General features: G+C 37.6%; 2 protein-coding genes across 5 annotated transcripts in view; one reads left to right on the forward strand and one right to left on the reverse strand.

Annotated features, from left to right (window-relative positions):
* Positions 1-1,631: 1,631 nt before the first annotated feature.
* On the forward strand, positions 1,632-22,945 carry b3gat2 (beta-1,3-glucuronyltransferase 2 (glucuronosyltransferase S)). 2 transcript variants are annotated; one of them, XM_039671923.2, is made up of 4 exons: positions 1,635-2,661; positions 9,239-9,383; positions 16,842-16,990; positions 20,662-22,945. In XM_039671923.2, exons 1-4 carry the CDS (start codon positions 2,095-2,097, stop codon positions 20,746-20,748), a joined length of 948 nt encoding a protein of 315 aa, XP_039527857.2. In that variant the 5' UTR covers positions 1,635-2,094; the 3' UTR covers positions 20,749-22,945. The 2 variants fall into 2 exon arrangements, with proteins under 2 accessions (XP_088973189.1, XP_039527857.2); XM_089117063.1 differs by lacking the exon at positions 20,662-22,945 and having other exon boundaries at positions 1,632-2,661; positions 9,239-9,432; positions 16,842-16,934.
* smap1 (small ArfGAP 1) overlaps positions 22,246-23,586 on the reverse strand; it is a 102,432-nt gene continuing 101,091 nt past the window's right edge. For all 3 annotated transcript variants that reach the window (XM_039671921.2, XM_089117062.1, XM_039671922.2), the window contains one exon: positions 22,246-23,353. In XM_039671921.2, the coding sequence (XP_039527855.1) occupies positions 23,219-23,353 (135 nt within the window). In that variant the 3' untranslated portion in view covers positions 22,246-23,218. The remainder of the gene's footprint in view (positions 23,354-23,586) is intronic.

Raw genomic sequence — 23,586 nt, forward strand, 5'->3', positions numbered from 1 at the left:
TGGCCAATTATGGGTGGATTGCTTTATCACTCCTACCTTAATAGCACGATTCTGGCGAGCAGAGAGGGAGGGTGACTGGCTGCTGCAACAACATTTCCTTGAAAAGATGCTATCCTATTTTTTTGCTGCTGGTCATCACCACTATGCTAGATGGATCACTTGGCATTTATGTGAAATGCAGCACCTTCCTTCCATTGCAAAAGATGACCTTCTTGCTGGGAAGTCATGTGTGCCGCTATTCAGATGGTGCACCTGTAGTGAGTGCCGATATGTTTGGAAAGCAGGCATACATCAGAGCAGGGGGCATAAATGGTATTTCAACCATCCCTGAGCAGGTTGCAGTTTGGATCCAATTGGCATATGTTCACGTCACGTCCGTGGTAAGCAGAACTACTTTCAAAGCACTTTGGCTATGTCACGACTGTATAGGAAGCCATTTACACATTATTTCCACATCTGCATATTTGACGGTTACCGGTGCAATTTACTAGAACTGTAATGTTTTCCGCCAAAATAAAAGCCCCCGAACCACTCTATAGAGGGACAGAGGGTCACTTACCACAGCTTTACAAAAAATTCCCACCCCCAAGGCCTCACCTAAGACCTAAATGCTTCAGTATCTGACACTTTAGGCACCCTTTAGCGTCAGTCATATGACGCCCTAGGATCGCGTGTAACCCTACCCCTACCCCAAACCTACCCGCGTTATCTAACTGATGACAACGTAGGATCACGTCATATAACTGACGCTACAGGGCGCTAATATTAAAGCATTGTCAAAAGGTGACGCCTTGGGGTGAGAATGCGTTGAAAAATCATGTGAGAAACACTGGTATTGCTATGCCAATGCAGCGTATAGCTTTTTTTTTTTTTTTTTTTTTTTTTTTTTTGGATTCATCTATGGAAATCAATTAATGTCATATGTTTTTGAAACAAAAAGGCCAGTTGAATTGCACTACTTGGGAAAAATAGGCATTGCATTAACAATGGTTGGATTTTAATGCATTTAATTTTAGGGCTTGCATTTTTATGGGCTGAAATTCAACATGGTTGAATATTTAAGCTGTGAATATTTCAATTCAAAACATTTCAAACACATTTTCATTATTAAACATTCAATTATCCATATTCACCTTTCATATTTCACTTCCAAAATATTCAAACTGTTTAAAAATATATAATATTCAACAGGCAATGTTCGATCCATTTTATTTCTCTTTGAAACACTGAATTTGTGGAAGCGAATTTTCAAAGCGAAATCATGGACCGAACCAACTGTCAAATGTCAACCAAACCAAAACATTGTTTTGTTTAAGATTTGTTATTTATTAAAATGCTTATAATAAAATATTGATGAAGAAAGTAATTAGGCTAATGAATCAACAGCACTCAGGCTACGAATTTAGTTTAGAAATAAACTGTAAACCTGATCAGATCTAACAGACAAATTATGATTATTAGCCTAGCCTAGGCTGTTAGAAGACCCCAAATATACAGCAAAAAATAATAATAATATATATATGTATTTTTTTTTTTAAATAAAGAGGACTACAATAGCTTCCAAGTAGCCTAATTTCTCTCTCGCTCTCTCCAGTGCGCAGGTGGGGATGGGTGAATTCTCAGTTTGAAGTCTCTTCCTCATTTCAGCGGACTATATAGGCTACAGCAGCAGCGTCTGTCAGAGCATCAGAGCTCAGTCCCATCATTCGGTGCAGTTTTGAGAAATCGTTCCACCTCCATGGCTTTATTCCACTCCAAGCAATGCACGTGACCAAAACAATGACCTGTTGTTATTTTTGGCACTGTTCTTTGCGCTGAACGACTAAAGACCCCATGAGCATCTTCTCAGGGAACGGACTGACTGGCGGAGCGCAGGACGGGATGGCAACACAACAGCGCGTTTAGTTGAGGAAATGGGAAGTTTAAGCGTCCGTGGACTGCGGCTACCGAATAATAAACACGCGAGGAAAGGCTTTAATGGAAGTTTTAAAAGTAATGTTTTGCAATTATACAATATTCTTCTCTGAATGAACTGCTCTGTTTGTGGCGGACTGTTAGTTCTTTACATTAAGCAGCGCTGGTTCTTCGGGCACAATGAAATCCATCTTCTACTCTCGCTTTTTCATCCTTCTTCCGTGGATCTTGATAGTGATCATCGTGATCGACATCGATACGAAGAGATTGTCTGTTCGGAACACGGCCAGCTTCTATTTGTCTCGGCTGGGAAACGTGCAGCAGCGGCAGGTCGTCAGGACGACTCGGACCAGCAGCAGCAGCAGCAGCAGCAGCAGTGGGAGTAACACCTCATCTCCCCCGGTTATTTATGCCATCACTCCCACTTACAGCCGAGTGGTACAGAAAGCTGAGCTCACCCGCTTGGCAAATACGTTCCGCCAGGTTCCTCATTTCCACTGGGTCGTGGTGGAGGACTCGAACTCCCACACGGAGCTGGTTTCGCGGTTTCTTGCCCGGTCTGGGGTGCGATACACTCATCTGAACGTGCTCACCCCGCGCAGGTTCAAGCGGACGGGGATGCCGCGAGCGACCGAGCAAAGGAACTTAGCGCTCGGCTGGCTCAGAGGACGTCGCGCGTCCAAAGATAAAGGAGTCGTTTTCTTCGCGGATGATGATAACACTTACAGCCTTGAGTTATTTGAAGAGGTAAATATCACTTCTTTCTGTCCCGTTTAGAGCCGCAGAAGGCTTGAAATGAAATCTATAATATAAGAACTAGTCTATTTGATGAGATGCGATCACAATAGAAATGTTAAATTGCAAACCGTGGCAGATCATACGTTTGGGGCTCTAAAATCCCTGTTGGCCCACACTGTTCAAAGTCATGAATACAAGCCATTCTGTGTCGAGATATGGGTGGAACAAGGGGTTTGCAAGGCAGTTGCTACCACCCCGAGTAAAGATTCTCACCCTGGTGTGAGGAGCCATAAGGGGTCATGTCTCTCTGTAGCTACAATACTCAAATTGTGCAGGGTGAGTTAGTTTTTTTTTTTCTTATTAAGAAGCAAATTATACCATCTTATTCCTCCCATCAAATGAGAATTAGTATCTATAAGACCAATGTTACATGATACAGGTTTACTGTATGCACAACTCAGAGGTCCCACTGTATTTGGCTCACTGTAAAAAAAAAAAAGTTCAAACCTAAAAAAAATTAAAGCAGCGATTAACCTTAAAGCTGCAGTTAAAACAACTTGGTGCCATGGTCGAGTCAATTTTTGTCACTGTAGTCTACAACAAGATGTTTTTGCATTCCACAAGGTTGTTGCATATACACTTAAATGTATAGTTTAGAGAGAAATACTTATTTTTATAAAGTTGTCCGTTAACAAATAATGTCTCTGGAGATCTTGCTGTAACATCTGTCCCCATGGAGATTCATGTGGTGTGTTTATTTCTTATGAGTCTTTCTTTAAATGTGCAGTGGTTGAAATAGGCGACCCAGTATACAGTGTAGTCAGGCAGAGTGAATTAACCCAGTTTGAGTGCAAGTCACTGAGAAATGACAAAGCGTCCTGACAGCTTGGAAATTTGTCTGTTTAGCCGATTGTCTGTGGACGTTGATGGACGAAACAGATAACATGGCGAAATGATGAGAGAAGATACGGTTAATTTGTGTCTTACACACACTGTAAAAAACTATTTTCAAGATTTGTTTTCACAACATTTTTTTCTTTTGTCAAATCATCTTAAATAATTTACTTAGTTCAGATAACTTGCTATTTTGAGTTTCTGATGATTAAATCATTCTCCTTTATTGTATTAACTCACTTTTTCCAGTTAAATCAACTTAAAATTTTAAGGCAACCAGGTTACTTAATTTTTTAAGTTAAACCAACACATTTTTTTTTATGTGTGAAACTGACACTTTAAAAAATATTTTTAAGATGTATTATTACAACATTTTTTCTTTTGTCAAATCAACTTAAATCATTTATTTAGTTCTGATAACTTATTATTTTGAGTTTCTGATGATTAAATCAATCTCCTTCATTGTATTAACTCACTTTTTCCAGTTCAATCAACTTAAAATTTTAAGGCAACCAGGTTACTTAATTTTTTAAGTTAAACCAACACATTTTTTTTATGTGTGAAACTGACACTTTAAAAAATATTTTTAAGATGTATTATTACAACATTTTTTCTTTTGTCAAATCAACTTAAATCATTTATTTAGCTCTGATAACTTATTATTTTGAGTTTCTGATGATTAAATCAATCTCCTTCATTGTATTAACTCACTTTTTCCAGTTCAATCAACTTAACATTTTAAGGCAACCAGGTTACTCACTGTTTTAAGTTAAACCAACAAATTTTTTTTTTACAGTGTATTAGCTCATAAGGCATTAGAAGAGTGTATGAAAATGTGATTAAGAAAATTCAAACAGCTTAGCCACCAATTACCCAAAACCTGAAAATAATTACAAATTACTATGTGAGTGTGTTGCTTTAATCGATGTCTGATGATTATCCATTTCATTTATTTGTCTGGGATATAAAGTGGGCAGAGGTTTCCTCCACTGCATTACACTCTAAAAAATGCTGGGTTGTTTTAACCCAATTTTGGGTAAAATATGGACAAACCCAGCCATTGGGTTAAAAATGTAATTTAAAAATGTAACCCAATGGCTGGGTTTGTCCATATTTTACCCAAAATTGGGTTAAAACAACCCAGCATTTTTTAGAGTGTACACTCAGTTCTATCTACAGTAACACAAAATATTATTTTCTCTCTTGGCTATTATCCAAACCCAGCACTTATAGCTCGTCGTCTCATTTATCATCAATTATTCTACCAGTCTTTTACCTCTGCTTTTTCCTCCTCTTTTAGCCGTTCTCTTTTCCTTTGCCACAGGCCTTGCTGCCCTCCTTATTTCTTCAATGCTTGCTTTGTGCATCCCTCCCTCCCTCTGCCTCTTTCTCTCTCTCTCTCCATTTCTCCAGAACACAGCTGGACATGTGGATGAACACATGGAACAGCCCCTGAGGGGTAGAGCGCAATGTCAGTATGCTGATGACCCCTGCTCTGCTCAACACAAACACATTACACAGCACAACAATGAGAGTCATTTGGCCATTTTCAACAGCTAGTGCTTCATAATGACAAATATTAACGACACCAAGGAAATGTATTCATTTAGCACATTCAGTTCGAGTGATTCATCCTAAGGTGACAGTAATGTAAAAGAACTGCAATGCAAAGTCTCAAAATTGGCTAGAAAAGTATAGAGATGTGACCGAGAAACAGTGAAACAATGTACAGTTTTTTTTAAATAAAGGTTTAGTAGGGAGTCTATAGGGACAATATTACTGTGTGCTGATGGTCATTGGTCAAGTGCTTGTGGAAAAAAATGTGTTCAGCTGCTTGAGTGGAGTGTAGAAGATCATTTTGTGTTAAAATAGCTTTATCATCAAACATGCAAATTATTATTATTTTTGGTTATAATAATAATAATAATATGAGAAGATGAAAAGCAATTTGTCCAAAATAAAAAAAATGGAGCGTGATACAGTATATTCGATCACGAACCAGCCAATCAGAACTGCTCTCTCTGTTTGTGTGGCTCTCATATTCACAGAGTGTTAAAAATAAGAACAAATAGCTTACATTATCTATGTGTAGCCAGACCTGTATGCCTTTCCTTTTGAAATGTGAGATCCAATCTTTCCTCATTCATGTTTAATATAGTACATGAAGAAAAAATAAAGTCATACAGGATTGGAACAACATTAGAGTTCGTAAATGATGATAGAATTTTCTTTTTTGCGTGGACTAAACCAATGAGATTTCAGTGTGCAGCACTTCTGAAAAACTACAACGAAACAAAATGTAACCTTGCTCGTTGTGGTCAGTTAGGATAAAAAATGCTTTATCACCATAATGCTCTAATTTTAATTAAAAAAATTATTTTAAGTTTACAAATTAAAAATGTAAAAACAAGATGCATTTACTCGAAAAGCCATATTTCTGTTTAATTTTCACTTGTTTGGACTTTGTCAGTGCAGTAAAACAAATATTAATACAAAAATGCACTTTTACTGCTAGAGCTGCTTCTCTTAAGGATTTTCAGACATTGTTACTGGAAAGCATGTCCACAAAGTCTGTGTATATGCTGCTACTCTGCCTTAAGGCTTCAGTGCCACGACAAATTCTGAATTAGATTTATTGTTCTCAGTTGTAACCTGTCTTTCCCTAGAAATACAGTTCCTTATTAGATCCGATTTTGTATTGGTTTTTTTTTGCATTGTTGGAATCCTCTCTGGAACTGTCAGGCAGCATGTAGAGTTTTGTTATTGAAGGTGATTTTGCCTCCCTAAAGATAAACACACTCTTCTACTACAAATTTATTTCTCTGCACTGTGTTGTCAAAATGGGGCCAGAAATTCTTATTCCCTAGTCCCTGTAGGAAAACACACGGGTCACAAGAACTGCCAAATACAGATGTCTTTCCATATAGCCGCCAGTAGCTTGAGAGCTCAACTCAAAGAACAGTGTATGTGACATTGCATTTGATAGCTGTGCCTGTTGCCCTTGTTGTCATCCTTACCGCGAAAGGATGCTTGGCACCTGCAGATGACATCCTCTTTGCTATAGAGAATTCTTTGATTTTGCCTTTGAATTGGGTTACACTTAAGAGCAACCATTATGGAGACGAAGCCTTTGAAGAGAGGAAGACATGCATTAGAAACACAGCTAAAGGGGCAGCAGTTTGGGCTTCAAAGCTTGTCCAATGCTTCGGGCCGCCAGCACAGACACGTCACCCGACTGTGTACAGCACTCACACAAATAGCACAACCATTAAATATTCAAAGACTACTCTGACAATTTGTTTGAGAAATTGCAGCAACGCTCATTCTCCCAGTGGCAAATCTAGTTTGTTTCATTGTTATTATATATGAAGGAATGAAGAAAAAAGGAGCTTCTTTCAGCTATAGGATGTTTAAAATTTCACAAGGAAGATGGTATCTTGTAGGAAATGACAGTTTTAGTGTTGCCGGGTGGTTCAATCAGATGTGATCTTGATTATTAAACTGAAGAGCAGTGTGTGCTGTCTCCAGCAAACTGCAGGTGGAAGGACTTAATTATTTATGCTGAAAATGAGCCATTTTATAATAAGCCATGCTGCTCGCGCAGTACTTTACTTGGTCCTTTAAAAAAAAAAAAAATCAATTAAAGGGATAGTTCACTTTGAAATTATTTTTTATATGTTTTTGCTTACCTCAAGGGCATCCAAGATGTAGGTGTCTTTGTTTCCGCAGTATTTTCAATTTTGACATTTTTCGGTCAAACCGGTGTTGTCTGTCAGTCATATAATGCAGGTTTAGGGGGTCCACCTCAAGGAACATGCACAGAGAAGTCAAAAATTAAACATGATTTAATGACTGTAAGTACACACTGATGGCCTAAGACACGAAACGAGCGGTTTGTGTGAGAAAATTTCAATACATTTAAATTAGGCTACAGTATGCCTCCTCTGTATGGATAGAAAATTGTTATATTACAAGACACAAATTCAGATAGGCTTCTCCGAATTTACTCAACGCGTTTTAATTATGACAGGTTTCAAAAATAATGAATGAAATAATGATAGAAATAATGTCTCTTCTATATTACAAAATAAATATAAATAAATTATATTTATAGAGAGAGATAAATATGTAAATAATAAATAACTAAACGAAATACCTCCAAATTGAACAAAAATAGCTCTCACAAACTTACAAAAACAAACTAACAAAATATATTTATACCTTTAGTTTTCTTCTTCTTTTTCCTGTTTTCTTGTTGTCTTCCTCATCATCCCCATTTTGCTGTAGAGCAAAGTTTTTTTGAAAACCAGGACATTTTCATCACTTTTTAGGTGCGTTTCCTGAAAGCATCGTTAGCCAACTATGGTTGCAATTTCCATTGAATTCTATTGGTAACGACAGAACTTGCGACCATAGTTGGCTAACGATGCGGGAAACTCACCCCAGGAAAGGATGTAAAAACAGGACGCGAACAGGACTGCTGGTCACCCTACCGTAGACATCGAGCCCAAAGGCATGCTTTTACTATTCACCAAAGATGAGTGCGAATTCCACTGTAATGCTTTAGGAAAAGTGCTTCGTAGGATGTAAGTAGCTAAACATTTATTATTTGACAATACATTTTTTTGATGGAAATGTTTAACAACCGGCAGTAAGATGCAGTGATGTAAACTATTTTGCTGTTTTGAACTGAAAATATGCTATCGTTCATAACTCAAAAGCGACAAGACAAGAAATGTCTTGTGTTTTCGACATATTAGACATGCAAACAGTTAATGCGTGCAAATTATTATTTGCAAAGTTGAAATTGATTACTTCACAACTACAATTAGACCTAGAACTTATTTTTTAATTTATTTCCTTAAAGGGCATAGCTCTTTTACAAAGTCTTGATTTTTTTTGTTTTTGGGGTGTAAGTTACAATGCTTTTATGCAGTGGCGTAGGCTTGATTTTAAAATTGGTGGGGACGGGAAGTTTTGATTGAAATTATTGCTAGGGATATATCAGTGTCACTGGATATTGGTAGGGACACGTCCCCAGCGTCCCTACTAAATTCTACGCCCCTGCTTTTATGCTTGATCGTTCAAAAAAACGCATTATTTTTCACAAATTTTTCATTATTACAGCCCGAACGTGCCGTTTAGTTTCGATGAAGACCCTCCTTCCGGAATTCTAAATGTGCTGTGATTGGTTAGATGACCCAGTGTGTTGTGATTGGCACTGCCTAGCGCACGTTCAGGAAACGTCACTCTCATTACCATAACCGCAAGCTCTACTCGATGCGTCAAGTTCAAACCAATTCAGGCAGCACTGTCAAGACAACAGTCTTCTCTAACGCTGCTCAACCAGCCCTTGACCCCTTTTCTCGTATTCTGTGTGCAGGGATTATTTAAATGAGTAACATTATGACTTCACAAGATCCGTGAAAATCGGGTTGTAGTACAAACGAGTTGTTTGTTGTAGTTCTAGAAAAGTGGATTCTGTTAAATAAAATATCTCCCTTTGGAGTTGACTTTGAGCTTGTAACCTTGCAGATCTTTTCTAACGGTAGCATTATACGCTAACTAAAGGACTCCTAGTAGGACTCCTTCAAATCATTTAATCATTTATTTCCTTTTAATTAAAAAACGTTTAATTAACAAATTTAGTGAATTGTATTTGCAATATTATCATGTTTCCATTCTTCTACAGATGCGGTCAACCCGGAAAGTGTCAGTGTGGCCAGTGGGACTCGTTGGAGGCCGGAGGTACGAGCGTCCCCTGGTGAAAAATGGGAAAGTGGTCGGCTGGTACACAGGCTGGAAAGCTGACAGGCCGTTTGCAATTGACATGGCTGGTAAGACGTCACTAAGATCGACCTTCACAGGAGTAATTTTCCCCCCATAGTAAGTTATCAAAACGTCGCTAGCCATTTTTACTGATTATCATTACGACAAAACTGAATGAACCAGGAAAAAAAATGTCCCATAAATTTGAAATGACTATAATGCCTGTTTTACACCATGTGCAGAAGCAACATATTCACAAGGCTGAATCATAAATGCAAGAGTAAGCTTTCAAGATGACACTGTTTATGTGTTTCTGCATTTTGTATTTCCCTTTAATAATGGCAGAACATTCTAGTATGGTTATTGGAGTGTGCAACTGAATATTGAATTTACGCAAGGAAATCCAAATGCTAATTAATTTACACGGAACAATCTAAACCTTCAATTTATTATTTTATATTCAAAAATCTAGATTGATTGTGTCGATAAATCCCTTGATAATGTATTTTCCGCACATGGGGCTTAAACATCTTCAATGCTGAAACCTCACTGAGGCATGCCGTATTAATGGTCTGACGTTAATATGGGCATCCTGAAAAAAATCAACAACCTATGACATAGACCAGAAAAATCCATCAGTGGAGTGCCATATTCTCTCTTACTTTTATAGATGTATATAGATGATTTTATAGATTTTTTATAGTTCAGAATTATAAAATAAGCAGCCATTTAAAACAACAACAACAAAAACACGTTCGACCAGTTCTCAGAAATGCCTCTATTGCATCTATTTCTGGATTTCAAATATTTATAGGCCCATAACATTATCTGGCTCGTGTGACAGGAAAGATTTTTGACAATAGATTCCTCTGGTTAATTAACAGGTTTCTGGTGACTGGTACATTCCGTCATCCAGCTGGTTTTGAATTTCAGAAATAATTTGTGCAAATCACGTAAACTTCAAGCTAAGGACAATTATCAGATTTCGTTTTTCCATCCTGCACATCTGAAAGCTTCCATTTAAGTTACATTTATTCATTAGACAGATGCTTTTATCCAAAGTGATTTACAGAGCATTCAGAGTATACATTTTTTTCAGTATGTCGGTTAGCAAACCCATGACTCATGGCATTGCAGGTGAACTACTGTGACCAATTAAACATCCATCAACTGACTTGATAAAAGTCATTTTTAAAGTTCAGAACCATTACTGTAAGTGTCTTAAAAGTATTGGAGAAGCAGAACCACATTACCTGGAGCATTATGTCTTCAAGTTTCACCACAAGGTCTCTCAGTTTTATTTAATGTTATTAAGATATTGAACCTCCATATCTCTGTCTATCTTCTCTGAGTTCTAAAGGATATTCTGCCCACGTAATACCATGTGATGCTGCTGATCATAACATCAGCTGTATGTGGAGCAGCTTGCCTGCTCAGATAAACAGATGGGACTTCTTTGCAGTTTGGTCGTGTTGATACTTTCCAGACTGCCCCTCACTGAAATCGTTTCAAACAGGCATATAAAATTGGCCCAAAGCAGGCAGCAAAATTTACTTCTATATAGAGAGACCATGCAGGAAGAATGTTCTAAGCTGAGGGGAAAAAAAGCCATGAAACACCAGAGAGTTTTCTGAAGAGGCTTTTCTTCTATATTATACTATAAGACTGAAAAACTGAAACAACTGGAAGAGAGAATTCTTTGAGAAAAAGTAAATTAACATTTAATCTCTCTTGTGAAATTAGCATCACCATTTGAGATGCAAGTCTCACCTCAGAATCATCCTAATTTACATCTCTTTCCCTCTTCCCCCATCCCTTCTCTCTCATGCTGAGATCACCAAAATTAACCCAAAAATCTATATGGTTTAATGTGAATAATTATCATAAAGTATTATACATGTTTGGTATCATTTGAAATGACTGCGACTGGTAAACATGTCTCATTCCCAAAGAAGTAAACCAAAAAGTAAAAAAGGTTTTAAGAGTTTAGAGATAACTTGCACACAGAGGAGGGGTGTGCCTTCCTGGCAAATGGCATCCTGCCCAAAAGGTGTACATAAAATATTATATATATATATATATATATATATATATATACACAGTATAGACATGCAAATATTTCTTAAATATAAATATTTACATGCATGTGTGTTTATTTATATACAAAAAATTATACGCAGTACACAAATGTATTATGTAAAAAAATATTTAGAAAAAAAAATAATGCATGAAAATTTGAAATGTTGTCTTAGCTACTGACAGAGATAGTAAGTTAAGTATGTTTACATAACCATTTCAAATAATATAATATATAGATACTAAAAAACACTGAACTGTACTTGCAGAGAACAGAGACTTAAAGTTCATGCTAATAGATTAAGGGTTGTCAAAACAAAACCAAAAAAACCCCCCTAAAATTTAATTAACAGAAAATGTTTACTCATTTACAATAAACAGGCTTATGAAAGCCAACCTCCGCCCCGTCTGCTGAGACCATCAGAACCTTCAAGAAAGAGCTGAAGACACACTTTTTCCACAAGCACTTAACTAAAACACAACCATAAACAAAGGCACTTGGCACAGTGTACTGCAAATATTGTTGGCTCTTCTGATAAACTGCCCGTGAGATTCCTCATTTGTAAGAAGCTTTGAATAAAAGCGTCAGCTAACTGAGCTAAGTGACAACATGTAAATTGGAATTTGACATGTCAAGCTGGTCAGGATACGCAAACAGAACAATGTTAAAAGGATCCTTGTTTGCACTTTCTGGGGAAACTCAGCTTTCAAATGGTACGCTAATAGTTTACTATGATAAAGAACGTATTGCAACCGTAAAAAAAAAAATACACTATTACAAAGCATTACTGACAGGCAAATATAACAGATACCCTATATTTTTAGGCAGACGAAGCAACAATTCGCTCCCTATAATTGGCAAAAATCCCCTTTACTGAGGCTATATTCAGCAATTTCTCTGCATTTTTAGCAAACGTGAGCTCTCAGGCAGTGCATTAAAAAGGGTGGGGTGAGAAGATGCTGACAGGTTGGAAACATCCTAACGGAGAGATATGGCGCTCGAAGGAATGAATACAACGTCAGAGATAGGAGTGGGTAGAGTTAAAGCAATCCCTAATTCCCCAGACTCCAGCGCTTCCTCTGGATATTATGCTGGTCCTGAAACTCTAATAACAAGAGATGGTATCATCTCTTTCTCATATGATCTCTATTACTACCATTATTGCTCTCCTTCCAAAGCTCATATTTTTCTCATGTGTTCACTCACACATAATCATCATCGTTGTTGTCATCAGAGCTAATGTATTCATTGTCAGGCCCTACCTGACAGTGAGCACATCTCTCTTAACAAACACTTCAAACAATGCATATGTTTCCTCACATCGCTGATATAGACTAATCGGATGTTGAAAATGAGCTGTTTAAGGTTCATAAATCTGCCGGCTCCGCTACACTCCTCCCTGAACAAAAGCTGAGAACAATAAGGTTATTTAGTATTCCTGCTGTACGGCGGCTTCTTCTGAGAGCAAACACAATAGCAGAGAAAAGGTCCTGAACCACCTCTCTCATTGCTTTCAAGCACTGCTCTCACCTAAAGAGGAACTCAAGTGCTTGTCTTAACATGGAAACCTTTTTAACACACAATAACAACGTTTTGCACATTAGGCGGAGAAGGGCTGAAATGATTTTGCATGACAAAGAGCTGCATCTGTCGTGTACACAGTGATTAAACCATGAGTCACGCTAGCCTTTACACAATCTGTGTCACGAGCACAATTCACAGAATTTGATTTTATAAACGTTTTATAATTATAATAAATATCATAAACTGATTAACCCTCAGGTGCTCTTCGGTCATTTCTGACCGAAAAAATTTATGTTTTGAAATGTTAAAAATCACAGCTTCATCGGAATGTTACGAAACTTGGTGACTTTTATTCCATTGGGTATGTGAACACACAAAAAAATTGAGGTCATGATCCGAGCATGCTAAGTGGTCGTAAAAAAAATAGTCACAGTTGTGCTCTTCGGTCAAAAATGACCGACCATAGGAAATGAATGGGAAATTGACAAAAACACAAAAACTTTGAGAATTTTTGTGTGTACAATCTACAAATCGGCCACGATGCAGAAAAAAAGTGCTCAGCATTGAAGGGGTGACACTCTAAAACATCAAGAGTGCAAAACAGACATACCCACACACACACACACACACACACACACACACACACACACACACACACTTTTATACACAAAAACACCAATAAATTGTGATTAAAAAATCTGTTTTGAATTTCTAAAAAAAATCACTGCTTCATCAGAAAATTACGAAACTTCGTGACTTTTATGGCAACATGTATGTGAACACACAAAAAAATTGAGGTCATGATTCGAGCACTTTAAGTGGTCGTAAAAAAATGACATACACTTCTGCTCTTCTATCAAACATGACCGACCATAGGAAATGAATGGGAAATTGACAAAAACAACAATCTTCAACTTCAAACTACAATTTGCAATCTACAAATTGGCCATGATGCAGAAAAAAGTGCTCAACAATGAAGGGGTGACACTCTAAAACATCAAGATTGTGATATTGACACTCACCCACACTCACAAACAGACGCACACACGCACAAATAAACACACACCTATATATTTGTTACGGTTCAGTGACACAAATAGACATGCTCATTAAATATTATTTTACATAAAGTGTTATAATTGAATGAATTGCATTGTTTTTTTTGTTTGTTTTTTGTACAAATTCAGAATAAAAAAAAATGTGTATAAAATTTGCTTCCTAGCATTCTCTTTCTAACACAATGTTTAGGTTTGACTGTAATCATAATGCAAAAACTAACACTTTAAATCACTATTAAATCGAAAACTTTAAATCACTAAAAATCTAAAACTTGATAAGAAATAGTCTTTGAGATTGTTTAAATATATGTTGAAATCCACCTATAACAAAAAAAAAAAAAGTAAACGTGTCCATGAACAGCTGGGGAATTCACATGCCTCTCCATAGAGAACTGTACATTTTATCTAGTGGTTACAACATGGTTCTACGCTTTCTCTCCATACTCTTACCAGATGGCGCTAATCTGCCTTCAAAAATTTTTTTTGGAAGGCCTAGTCTCTATTTTAACCTAAAATACTGCTAAAAAAAAAATAAAAATTAAAAATGTATATATAAAAAAAGTTTGTATTATTTTCAATGGCAAAAATGGACCATAAATATTGCATAAATATTAATAAGTAACATCAAATTGGCTCAAAATACAAAATTAAAAAGAAAAAATATAACTGAACAAAAATAAATTGCATTGGTTTTACTGGGATGGAGAAAGTTTCATTTTTAGGTGTCCGGTCACTTTTGACCGGGAAGATAACAAGTGTGACTCCGAAACGAAGGCTAGTGATTACACCATGATTCTACGCTTTTTCTCTATACTGTAACTAGATGGTGCTAATTTTCTTCAAAAAATATTTTTTTTCTGAAGGCCAAGACTCTATAGTATACTAAAATACTGCATTCATAATTTTTTTTTTTTAATTATGTATATTTAGAAAAATATATATACTTTTCCATGGCAAAAATAAACCATAAATATTGCATAAATATTAATAAATTCAATCAAACTGTCTCAAAATACAAAATTAAAAAGAATAAATATTATAGAACAAAAATAAATTGCATTGGTTTTACTGGGATGGAGAAAGTTTCATTTTTAGGTGTCCGGTCACTTTTGACCGGGAAGATAACAAGTGTGACTCCGAAACGAAGAGCACCTGAGGGTTAAGACAGCTTAAAAGTGGTGGACACACAATACACACTGCTAAATATTTAAGAATTACACCATTATTTTTTATTGAAGCATCTTAACCATCCAGTCATAAGTTTGGCGTCAGTAAGATAAAAAAAAAAGTTTTAGAAACAAGTCTCGAGTTTGTTCTTTCCAAAAAATAACAAACTCTCATAGACTCTAAACATTTGAGCAGTAGTGTGTGTATGTATAAACTAGGAATAATGGTTGTAATAAAACAGCAGACTGATTAAATTGCATCAGTGAGTTCATGTTGTACCTTTACAAAATGTATTCCATTTTAAAAAATATGATAATGTTATGTAAATAACAAAGTTGTTAGTCACAACATAAAACTAATCTAAAAGGTGCTCTTTCCAATGCGCATTTTACAGATTGCTCTATTAGTATGTACTTATTGTCCCTTATTAATTTTAGACCGTTTCTGAATATGATTTACATATTTAAGTACTAATGATTTCATGATTTATGCATCACATTTCCCTGGAAATTAAACAGTTCCGTAAGGCAAAATAAGTTTTAAACATCAATCCGTTTTCAGCATTTCAACACTACAAATTTGAAGGCCATCCTAATTAAAGACCTTATAAACGGCTGGTCAAGAAGTCTTGGACTTCAGGATGTGAATGTTTAGGATGGGTTTATGCATATCTGGATGGACCCCGAAGTGCTATTGGTGCAACAGCAGAAACATGTCCAGCTCTTCAGCTCTATCAAAGCCGCGTCCCTAGTTCTCTGAACGTAGGTTCTTGCATCATTCCCCTAATACTTGTATAGGGACATCAAAAGGTAATATAGTCATTAAAAAAAAAGATCAAAAGAAAGGAGTTGATTGGCCTTCAACTATTAATAAACCTTGACATTATGCATGTCGATCTGAGGGAGAGAAATCTTGTAACTACACAAGGACACAGTTAGCCAAGGCTTAGATGAGCAATGCTGTCGTGAGCTCGCCTCTGCGGATTAAAACCCAGGTGGTTTTAGCTGGAACGCAGGCGTCCTAGAAAACAGCCCGTGTCCATGCAGGATAAAAAGCCCACAACAGAGGGTGATATTCCCTATAGTAAAATTTGAAAAGTCCTTCTCCTGTTTTGGGGCTGAGACAGTGTCATAGAGAGAAATGGAAACAAGCGGGTGAAAAACGTATCCTGACCCACATGCATCTTGACAGTGGGACCCTGCTCCCATGTGAAATGCATGAGGTCAAGAGAGAGCTGAAGAGCTGTGCATTTGAGTATATAAATAATACACAGTGAATGAGAGAGAGTGTTTGAATATATGGTGAGATTATTTGCGATTAACAATTTCGGGCTTTTTATACTAAGCTTTTTGATGAGCTTCAATGAGCATCAAACACAGACTTTCTCACTTACAAACAAAGAGAAAGATATCCGATAGTATTCCCATTCATCTCAATGGCAGTTGCTCAATTTTATGTAATTTGCCAACACTGGTTAAGGGTACTCAATTGTACAGCCAAGTTTAAGCCAATCACCCGAGCCGCGTGCGACTAATCACTCTGAAGGCACAAGGAGGCACTGGTCACACCACCATTTTCCGAACCCTTCTCAGTAATGGCTATCACGAGCTGTTACGTCAAAAGCAGCAGAGAGGAGACATAAAATAAAATACATTTTAATTTAAAATGTTTGATTGCTATTTTTACTTTGTTAACGTCAGGGTTTGCAGTGAACCTGCAGGTGATCCTGTCAAACCCACGTGCCCTGTTCAAGAGGAGAGGAGCCAAACCAGGGATGCAAGAATCAGATTTCCTCAAACAGATCACCAAGGTGGAGGACTTGGAGCCAAAGGCCCAGAACTGTACCCAAGTGAGTAGAACAGCTTGCATCTTTGATTATCATACTAAAAAGGTATTCCAGGTATCTCTTTAAATCGGAGACTCATTATTTTGGGCAATATGACTCACCACTACTTTTTTTTTTTTTGTATTCCTTTGAAACCATGCCGGTCTATTCTTCAACCAGTGACAATAGTGAATAGCTACTGTATGTCAAGTAGCGCTGAAAATGAAAAAAAAAAAAAAAACCTTCATATGTATTTGTCTGATTCTTAAAGCTCCTTCGTTCGTTCGTGGCCCATTATCTCAGGAGCTGAAATCTCAAGCTTCAGTCGACTCACCTTACATGTCAAAATGCTCTCTTCCTCCCTGTACCACGCGTCACTGCTACTGCCATCATCATTATCACCCAATTACCCTAATGGTAGCCGGCCTGGGTTATTAATAGTGACTATTAGCAGGGCTGACAATTCCACTAATCACCAACACCAGCAAGAGCAGAACACATTTCCAACATCAGCCAATCAGTTATGCGTCACTTTTTCCAGACGCAGCATAATGTCTGCATTGTAAACACTGCGGAGAGCGCAGGTTTATTCTTGCGTGTAGATATCGCACCCGTAAACTGGACGGAGAGGCCACTGACAGTTACAAAGAAGTGCGAGCGAGGTGCTATTTGGAAAACGTAGGAGTTTAATATACTTAAATTTGTGGCTGTATTCCAATGATATGAGAACGACATTATGGAAGTAAACAAACGAAAGTGCGTGTGCCAGCAGTTGTGGGTCCTCGTGATGGGTCTGAGCGGGCGTCTGTCCAAGTTGAGCACTGCCAGCAATGTCTTTTTGAAAGGTCACATTTGTAGGAGTGTTCTTTTGAGTCCCCAACGGATGACTGTGACTAAGCCTGCGGGCAGGGCAATATGGCTAACTCCCAGCATGCACTTCAAAATTAAAGGCAGGGAGGCTGGGGAGGATTGAGGGGGGGTCATCTTATGCGAGTAATCGGACTGAACTGATGTGACAAGGAGGAAAAGGACAGAGGAATAAGAAGAGGGAAAGGGAAACGGTTTAAGAGAGACTGCACACATGCTATATAGATAGAGGGATAAAGAGGGTGTGAGAGACATTCACAGGCTTATTTACAGAAGTCAGTACATACACTAGACTCTCCTGTTTATTAATGTCAGTCTCAATCATGCTCCTGCCAGACTGCTGTCAGTGTGCCAGCTTGCTTTACTCTGAACAGGATGAGTATCTGATGCCTTCAATTGTGTTGTGGGCAGATTCAATAGAAATACTTCTTCAACAAAAGTATTGTTTGAGAAAATGGTTTGTACCATGGACTGCCCAAATAGAAGCAACAGACATTTTTCCTACAATGGACTTTAGAGTAATGCACCTTCATCAGCTGAACAAATGAGCTAGAATGCTTTCATTGTGTAACAGTTCGTTCCGATGTTGGGCAAGAGTCTATCCCTTTTGAACAATTATAGCAAATTACTTTTTTAAACTAGCTATTAGAACAGACTAAGGTTCTATACATTGTTAAATGGCATGCAACAGATAACAGAACTAAGAATGAATGATGCATTCAGAGCATTCCTTAAAGTCGGCATGAAATTAAATATGACAAATCTTCTTTTTATATGTAATATTGTAGTGTTTGTTATACATGATTTATCTGTGCACTTCATTATTTTTTAAAAATTCATGGACCCTTATAATCTTTAATCAAATACATTACCCTGCCCTCGCCCATCGAAACGACCTCGATTCTATTTCGGTTACGTGGAATGGCGAAAAGATACAATGCGGCTATCGGCAGAGAATCGCATTGAAATCTGCCTCCATTTTGTTTGCAACGCCCAACCTCCAACGATCCAATCAATTCCCGAAGGACGAAAATCAAGCCCTGCCCTACATTTTATTCTAATTTCAGAAGCCGTTTCACTCGGATATACATCACGACAATGAAAAAAATGACAATCTCAACTTCCGTTTCCGTTTCACTTTAACCTTATGTTAATTTTTTCCATATACAAAAACATTTTTATCATTGCAAATTGTATTTTTATAGAATAGTATAAAATTATCTCATTTATTGTTAGTTCATGCAAATCTGTTTTAAAGTTTGGGGTCAGTTGTGTTTTTGGAATGAAGCCTCTTATGCTTAAGAAGGCTGCATTCATTTGATTAAAATTACAGTAAAACAGCAATATTGTGTAAAATTATTACAAATTAAAATATTGTATATTTTAAAATGTTATTTATTCCTGTGATGGCAAAGATGAATGTTCATCTGCCGTTTCTCCAGGCTTCAGTGCCACATGATGCTTTAAAAATGCTGATTTGGTGCTCAAGAAATATTTATTATTATCAGTGTTGAAAACTGCTTAATATTTTAGTGGAAATCTTTTTTTTTTTTTTTTTTTACAGGATTCTTTGATGAACAAAGTTCAAAGGAATATCATTGTTATTGAAATCTTTTGTAACAATATAAATGTCTTTACTGTCACGTTTGATCAGTTAAATGGGTGAATAAAATGCTCTTCTTTTTAAAAATAAAATAAAATCTGAACTAAATCACTTTTGAACATGAGTGTATGAAATGTCAAACTCAGTTCCTTGAGGGCTTCAGCCCTGCAGAGTTAAGTTTCAACCCTAATTAAACACTAGGCTTATTTTAAAACTGCAGGTGTGTGTGTTGAAGCAGTGTTGGAACTAAACACTGCTAACATCCCCTTATTATTAAAATTGTATTCAAAAAATGTATTTAAATTTCAATAACCCTTTCTTGAAACCCATTTAGATGTACTAGAGCCCATGACTGCTGGCTTCACACCTCTGCACTGCTGTTATATCACTGCTTTCAACCTTTGTGCACCGAGTTGTAGCTATTACATTATCAACATAAAAAATTGAAGGATTTACATATGAAAGCGGAAGCGCACAAGTTTAATTCTTCATGTATTATTACATTACTCTTAAAAAAAAAAAATAGATGTTTGACAGCTGCACACATGAAGTTTAACCACCCACAAAACCAATAATGATCCGCTTCAGAAAGTTCCAGATTTAAACTAAAAACTTTTATCTATTTAAATAAAGCTCAGTCCTACAACTTACTTTGCCCTGATAATATTTATTAAGGCAACACCACCGGGATTAGTAGATGGCAAAGTAGACGCCTACATAAGGAGCAGTTTACAGAATCTACCAGAGGGATGCAACTTGTTATCAGGCCAACTACTACAGCATGCTTTGAGTTACTTATGGGTTGCTGCTCCAATGTGCAGACTATATTTATCTCTTGTGGTTTTGCTAAATTAGCCTTGTTATGGAAAACAAGCCAATTTGTAATAACATGTGTTGTGGAACAGTCACACCTGGGTGCGGTCAATCCGAGAGATCCTGTTCCAGCACCCTTCAGGCACCAAAAACATGTCAGCTGAGAGATCACATGCACTGTGTGGGGAATAGGGAAATACGCTTGTCACTCACATTTAAATGACATTTCAAATCAGCAATGAAATCTGACATTAACTCACATTGTTGTTTCTTAGGCCCACCATATTGCGAATTGCATTTTTTCCCATCCTAGAAGTATGAGTAAACCATCCTAATATATATAGAATCTTTGTTTTGTCATGAATTTGATTCGCAAATTCTGAAATAACGGATTCCAACTGGTTTCTTTCAGGTCCTAGTCTGGCATACCCGGACAGAGAAGGTCAACCTGGGAAATGAAACAAAGCGGCAACAGGATTCGATTTTTATAGAGGTCTAGAGACACTGCACTAGGACTGTCATGACACTGGATGGAGGCTCGCCATTGCTGGCACTTTGCCGCCTTTGAACTTAAGGATACCTGCTCTGGCGGAAAAGGCAAGCCAAGCCATCTCGGGTTTCTGGATTCTCTACTGACACACTGTCTCTATCTGCTGGAGCTTCACACTGTGGCGTCACACTGGATTACCTGTAACGTGGTGGAGAAGAAACCATGGATAAGGGGTTTTCACAATGGCAAAACCCTGATCACTTTCCCTTTCAGGGTTTCTGCAGGTTTCACAAAGTCAAATCTAAGACCTTTTTAAGACCATTATGAATGACATTTAAACAAACAAAACAAAACAAAAACAGTACAAAGGAAACAGAGTCTCAAAATTATTCGCAAAGTCATTTAATTTATTCAAATTGAACATTCGTCGAAAATCTGCACGAACGGTTCAGTGATTTTGGAAATTAGTTCTGTTTCTGTTTGTATAAAATCCCCTATTTCAAAGCGCGTAATGTTGGCCATTTTATCTTTCCCGCACCTGAAGGATTTAACGATGTTTCAGTCCGAAAACATTGTTTGAAACAATTTAGAACTGGTGTTGTCACCGTGTGGAGAACCCAGAGCACCTCTGCTTTTAGCGTTGGCTCTGATCAATAGCAACACGGAGATTGATTCTGGGATTTGCGGAGCTAGTTGGGCCCCGCCTAGGCAGTGTAGAAGTACCGTTAGTGCTGGAGCCCCCTGATACTTGCAAGAACTGACTGATGGCTGTCGTTTGCTGGAGACCCTTCACAGCACTTAGATGTTCATCACTTTTTGCATGTGACTCCAGCACCCAACGTTTTTGCATAAGAAACAGTAGGGTTTAAATACGTTGTTTGCAACTGGCTTTAATCAAGCACGAAATTCAGATTTTTCAAGCCAAGTATCACTAAACGTCCACTTCCCCATAGCTGAATAAAATCCGTTTTATGTCTGTCTGTGGTATCTGAGATACGCGCCAATAACACGAAAGCTCAAAGCTGATTGGCTGTTGCATGTTGGTCTATTTTGTAGTCATACAGGGAGTTATATTTGAACTAGCGAAATAAATAACTACAACCATGGAATAAAAAAAAAAATGACCTAGAACACAATACGTGTTGTGATTGTGAAATTTTAGACTTTTTTTGACTTTTTAAGACCCCGCGGAAACCCTGCCTTTTCCTCGGACTCTGAAAGCTCTGAGAATCAGCTCAACGTCTGTGAATGCGGAGGACAAGGACCAGCTGCTTGAATAATGTACAGAGGTTGGGTGGTGCTGAAAATCTACTGTCCATGAAAATAAAAGGAATAGTCGATAAAAACACACGCCGCAAATACAGTCAAAAGCGTGAGACACCAGGGACAGAACTTTTGGATTACAACTGTCTTTATTCCAAACGACCTTCTTTAAAAGCAAAAATAAAGAAAAAAAAAAAAAACTTTACAATAAATGCGTCTTTAGACAAAATGATCACACAATAGTTCATGGCTATTCACTGTTTAATGCACGAAAATAACAATATTTTGTCTCTGTACTAGGCACCAGAAAATGTAAACACATTATAGAAATAAACCTGGATGACACAGTGGGGATGTTTAAATTATTGCACAGCAGAGAGACCCTGTCTGAGAGGATAGAAGCTCTGCTACAGCGGCGGGACTGACGTGTTCGACTGCACGCTTTTGTTCGGTCAAAACGAGCTGGCTAAAATGACAATTCCTTCCACGAGCCCTTTTCTATTGACCCCAACCCCCTATTTCCCGTTAGCTATCGCAGCTGTACAGTCGTCCAGGTTTATTTGTCTTTCACTCACTGTGCTTCTCTGTAACGCACACATTAAAACATCACAGTAAAGATGGAGTTTGTCATGGGGCTACACAGATGCGGTGGGATGAGAAGCCAGAGAGAGGGGGCGAGGGGTTTGTCTATCTCATGATTACATTACATTACATGTGTCTATACAATATCTGCTACAGGGTTCTGGGACATGGGGCTACAGAAGATAGGAAAAGGAAGGGGATGTCACAAATATGATAGCCATACCTCTGTCTTTTAAATACTATGACTCACTATTTGGTAAAGATATATTAGAAGCCTATATAATTGGTCCAGCAGCTTTCTTGTAGCTGATATGTGATTTGAAACCCCACCCCCCCCCACAAAAAAAAATAAATATATATATATATATATATATATATATATATATATATAGAAGAAAAGAAATTGCAAATAAGACGGTCAAAGCTGCCAGTCTCTTACACGCCAAACTCGCTCACTTGATCAATACACAGAGGGGAGGTTGAATCAATGCTCTCCAGAGTAGTAATAGTTGGAAAGAGAAAGGGGGGGAAAAAATGACAGTTCATGAATAAAACTCGGTGCGAGTGGTGGTGGAGGAGGACAGGAGAGATGGAGGGATGTGGTGCCCCTTGTCCTCCATCGTCCCTCATTCATTTACTTCCAGAGCTGGGTGCTGAGGGTCTGACCAGATGGGGGTGCCACCCAGCCGCCCATGGGGGCACCAGGTGGCCCAAATGGCATTGGAGCACCGGAACCATTCAGGTTCATTCCAGACATCTGTTGGTTAATCTGAAAAAGACAAAGCAGAAACAGAGAAGGGTGGTACATCAATAGATACCAGAATTGTTATAATAATTTGCGCTGGTCCAAAACCTACAGAGGATTTTAAGGCATCATGGACGACAGAAAAAACAACAGAAAAAGGTGTCTCCTAAAAATACCTAATTTCAGTTAAATTCTTTGCCAATATTACATGTGCCCTTTGCGGTAAAGGCAAGAATGCACTGAAATGAGTTCAAACT

Source organism: Pimephales promelas, chromosome 11 (assembly GCF_988280905.1).
Source record: "Pimephales promelas chromosome 11, fPimPro1.hap1.1, whole genome shotgun sequence".
Taxonomy (NCBI): Eukaryota; Metazoa; Chordata; class Actinopteri; order Cypriniformes; family Leuciscidae; genus Pimephales; species Pimephales promelas.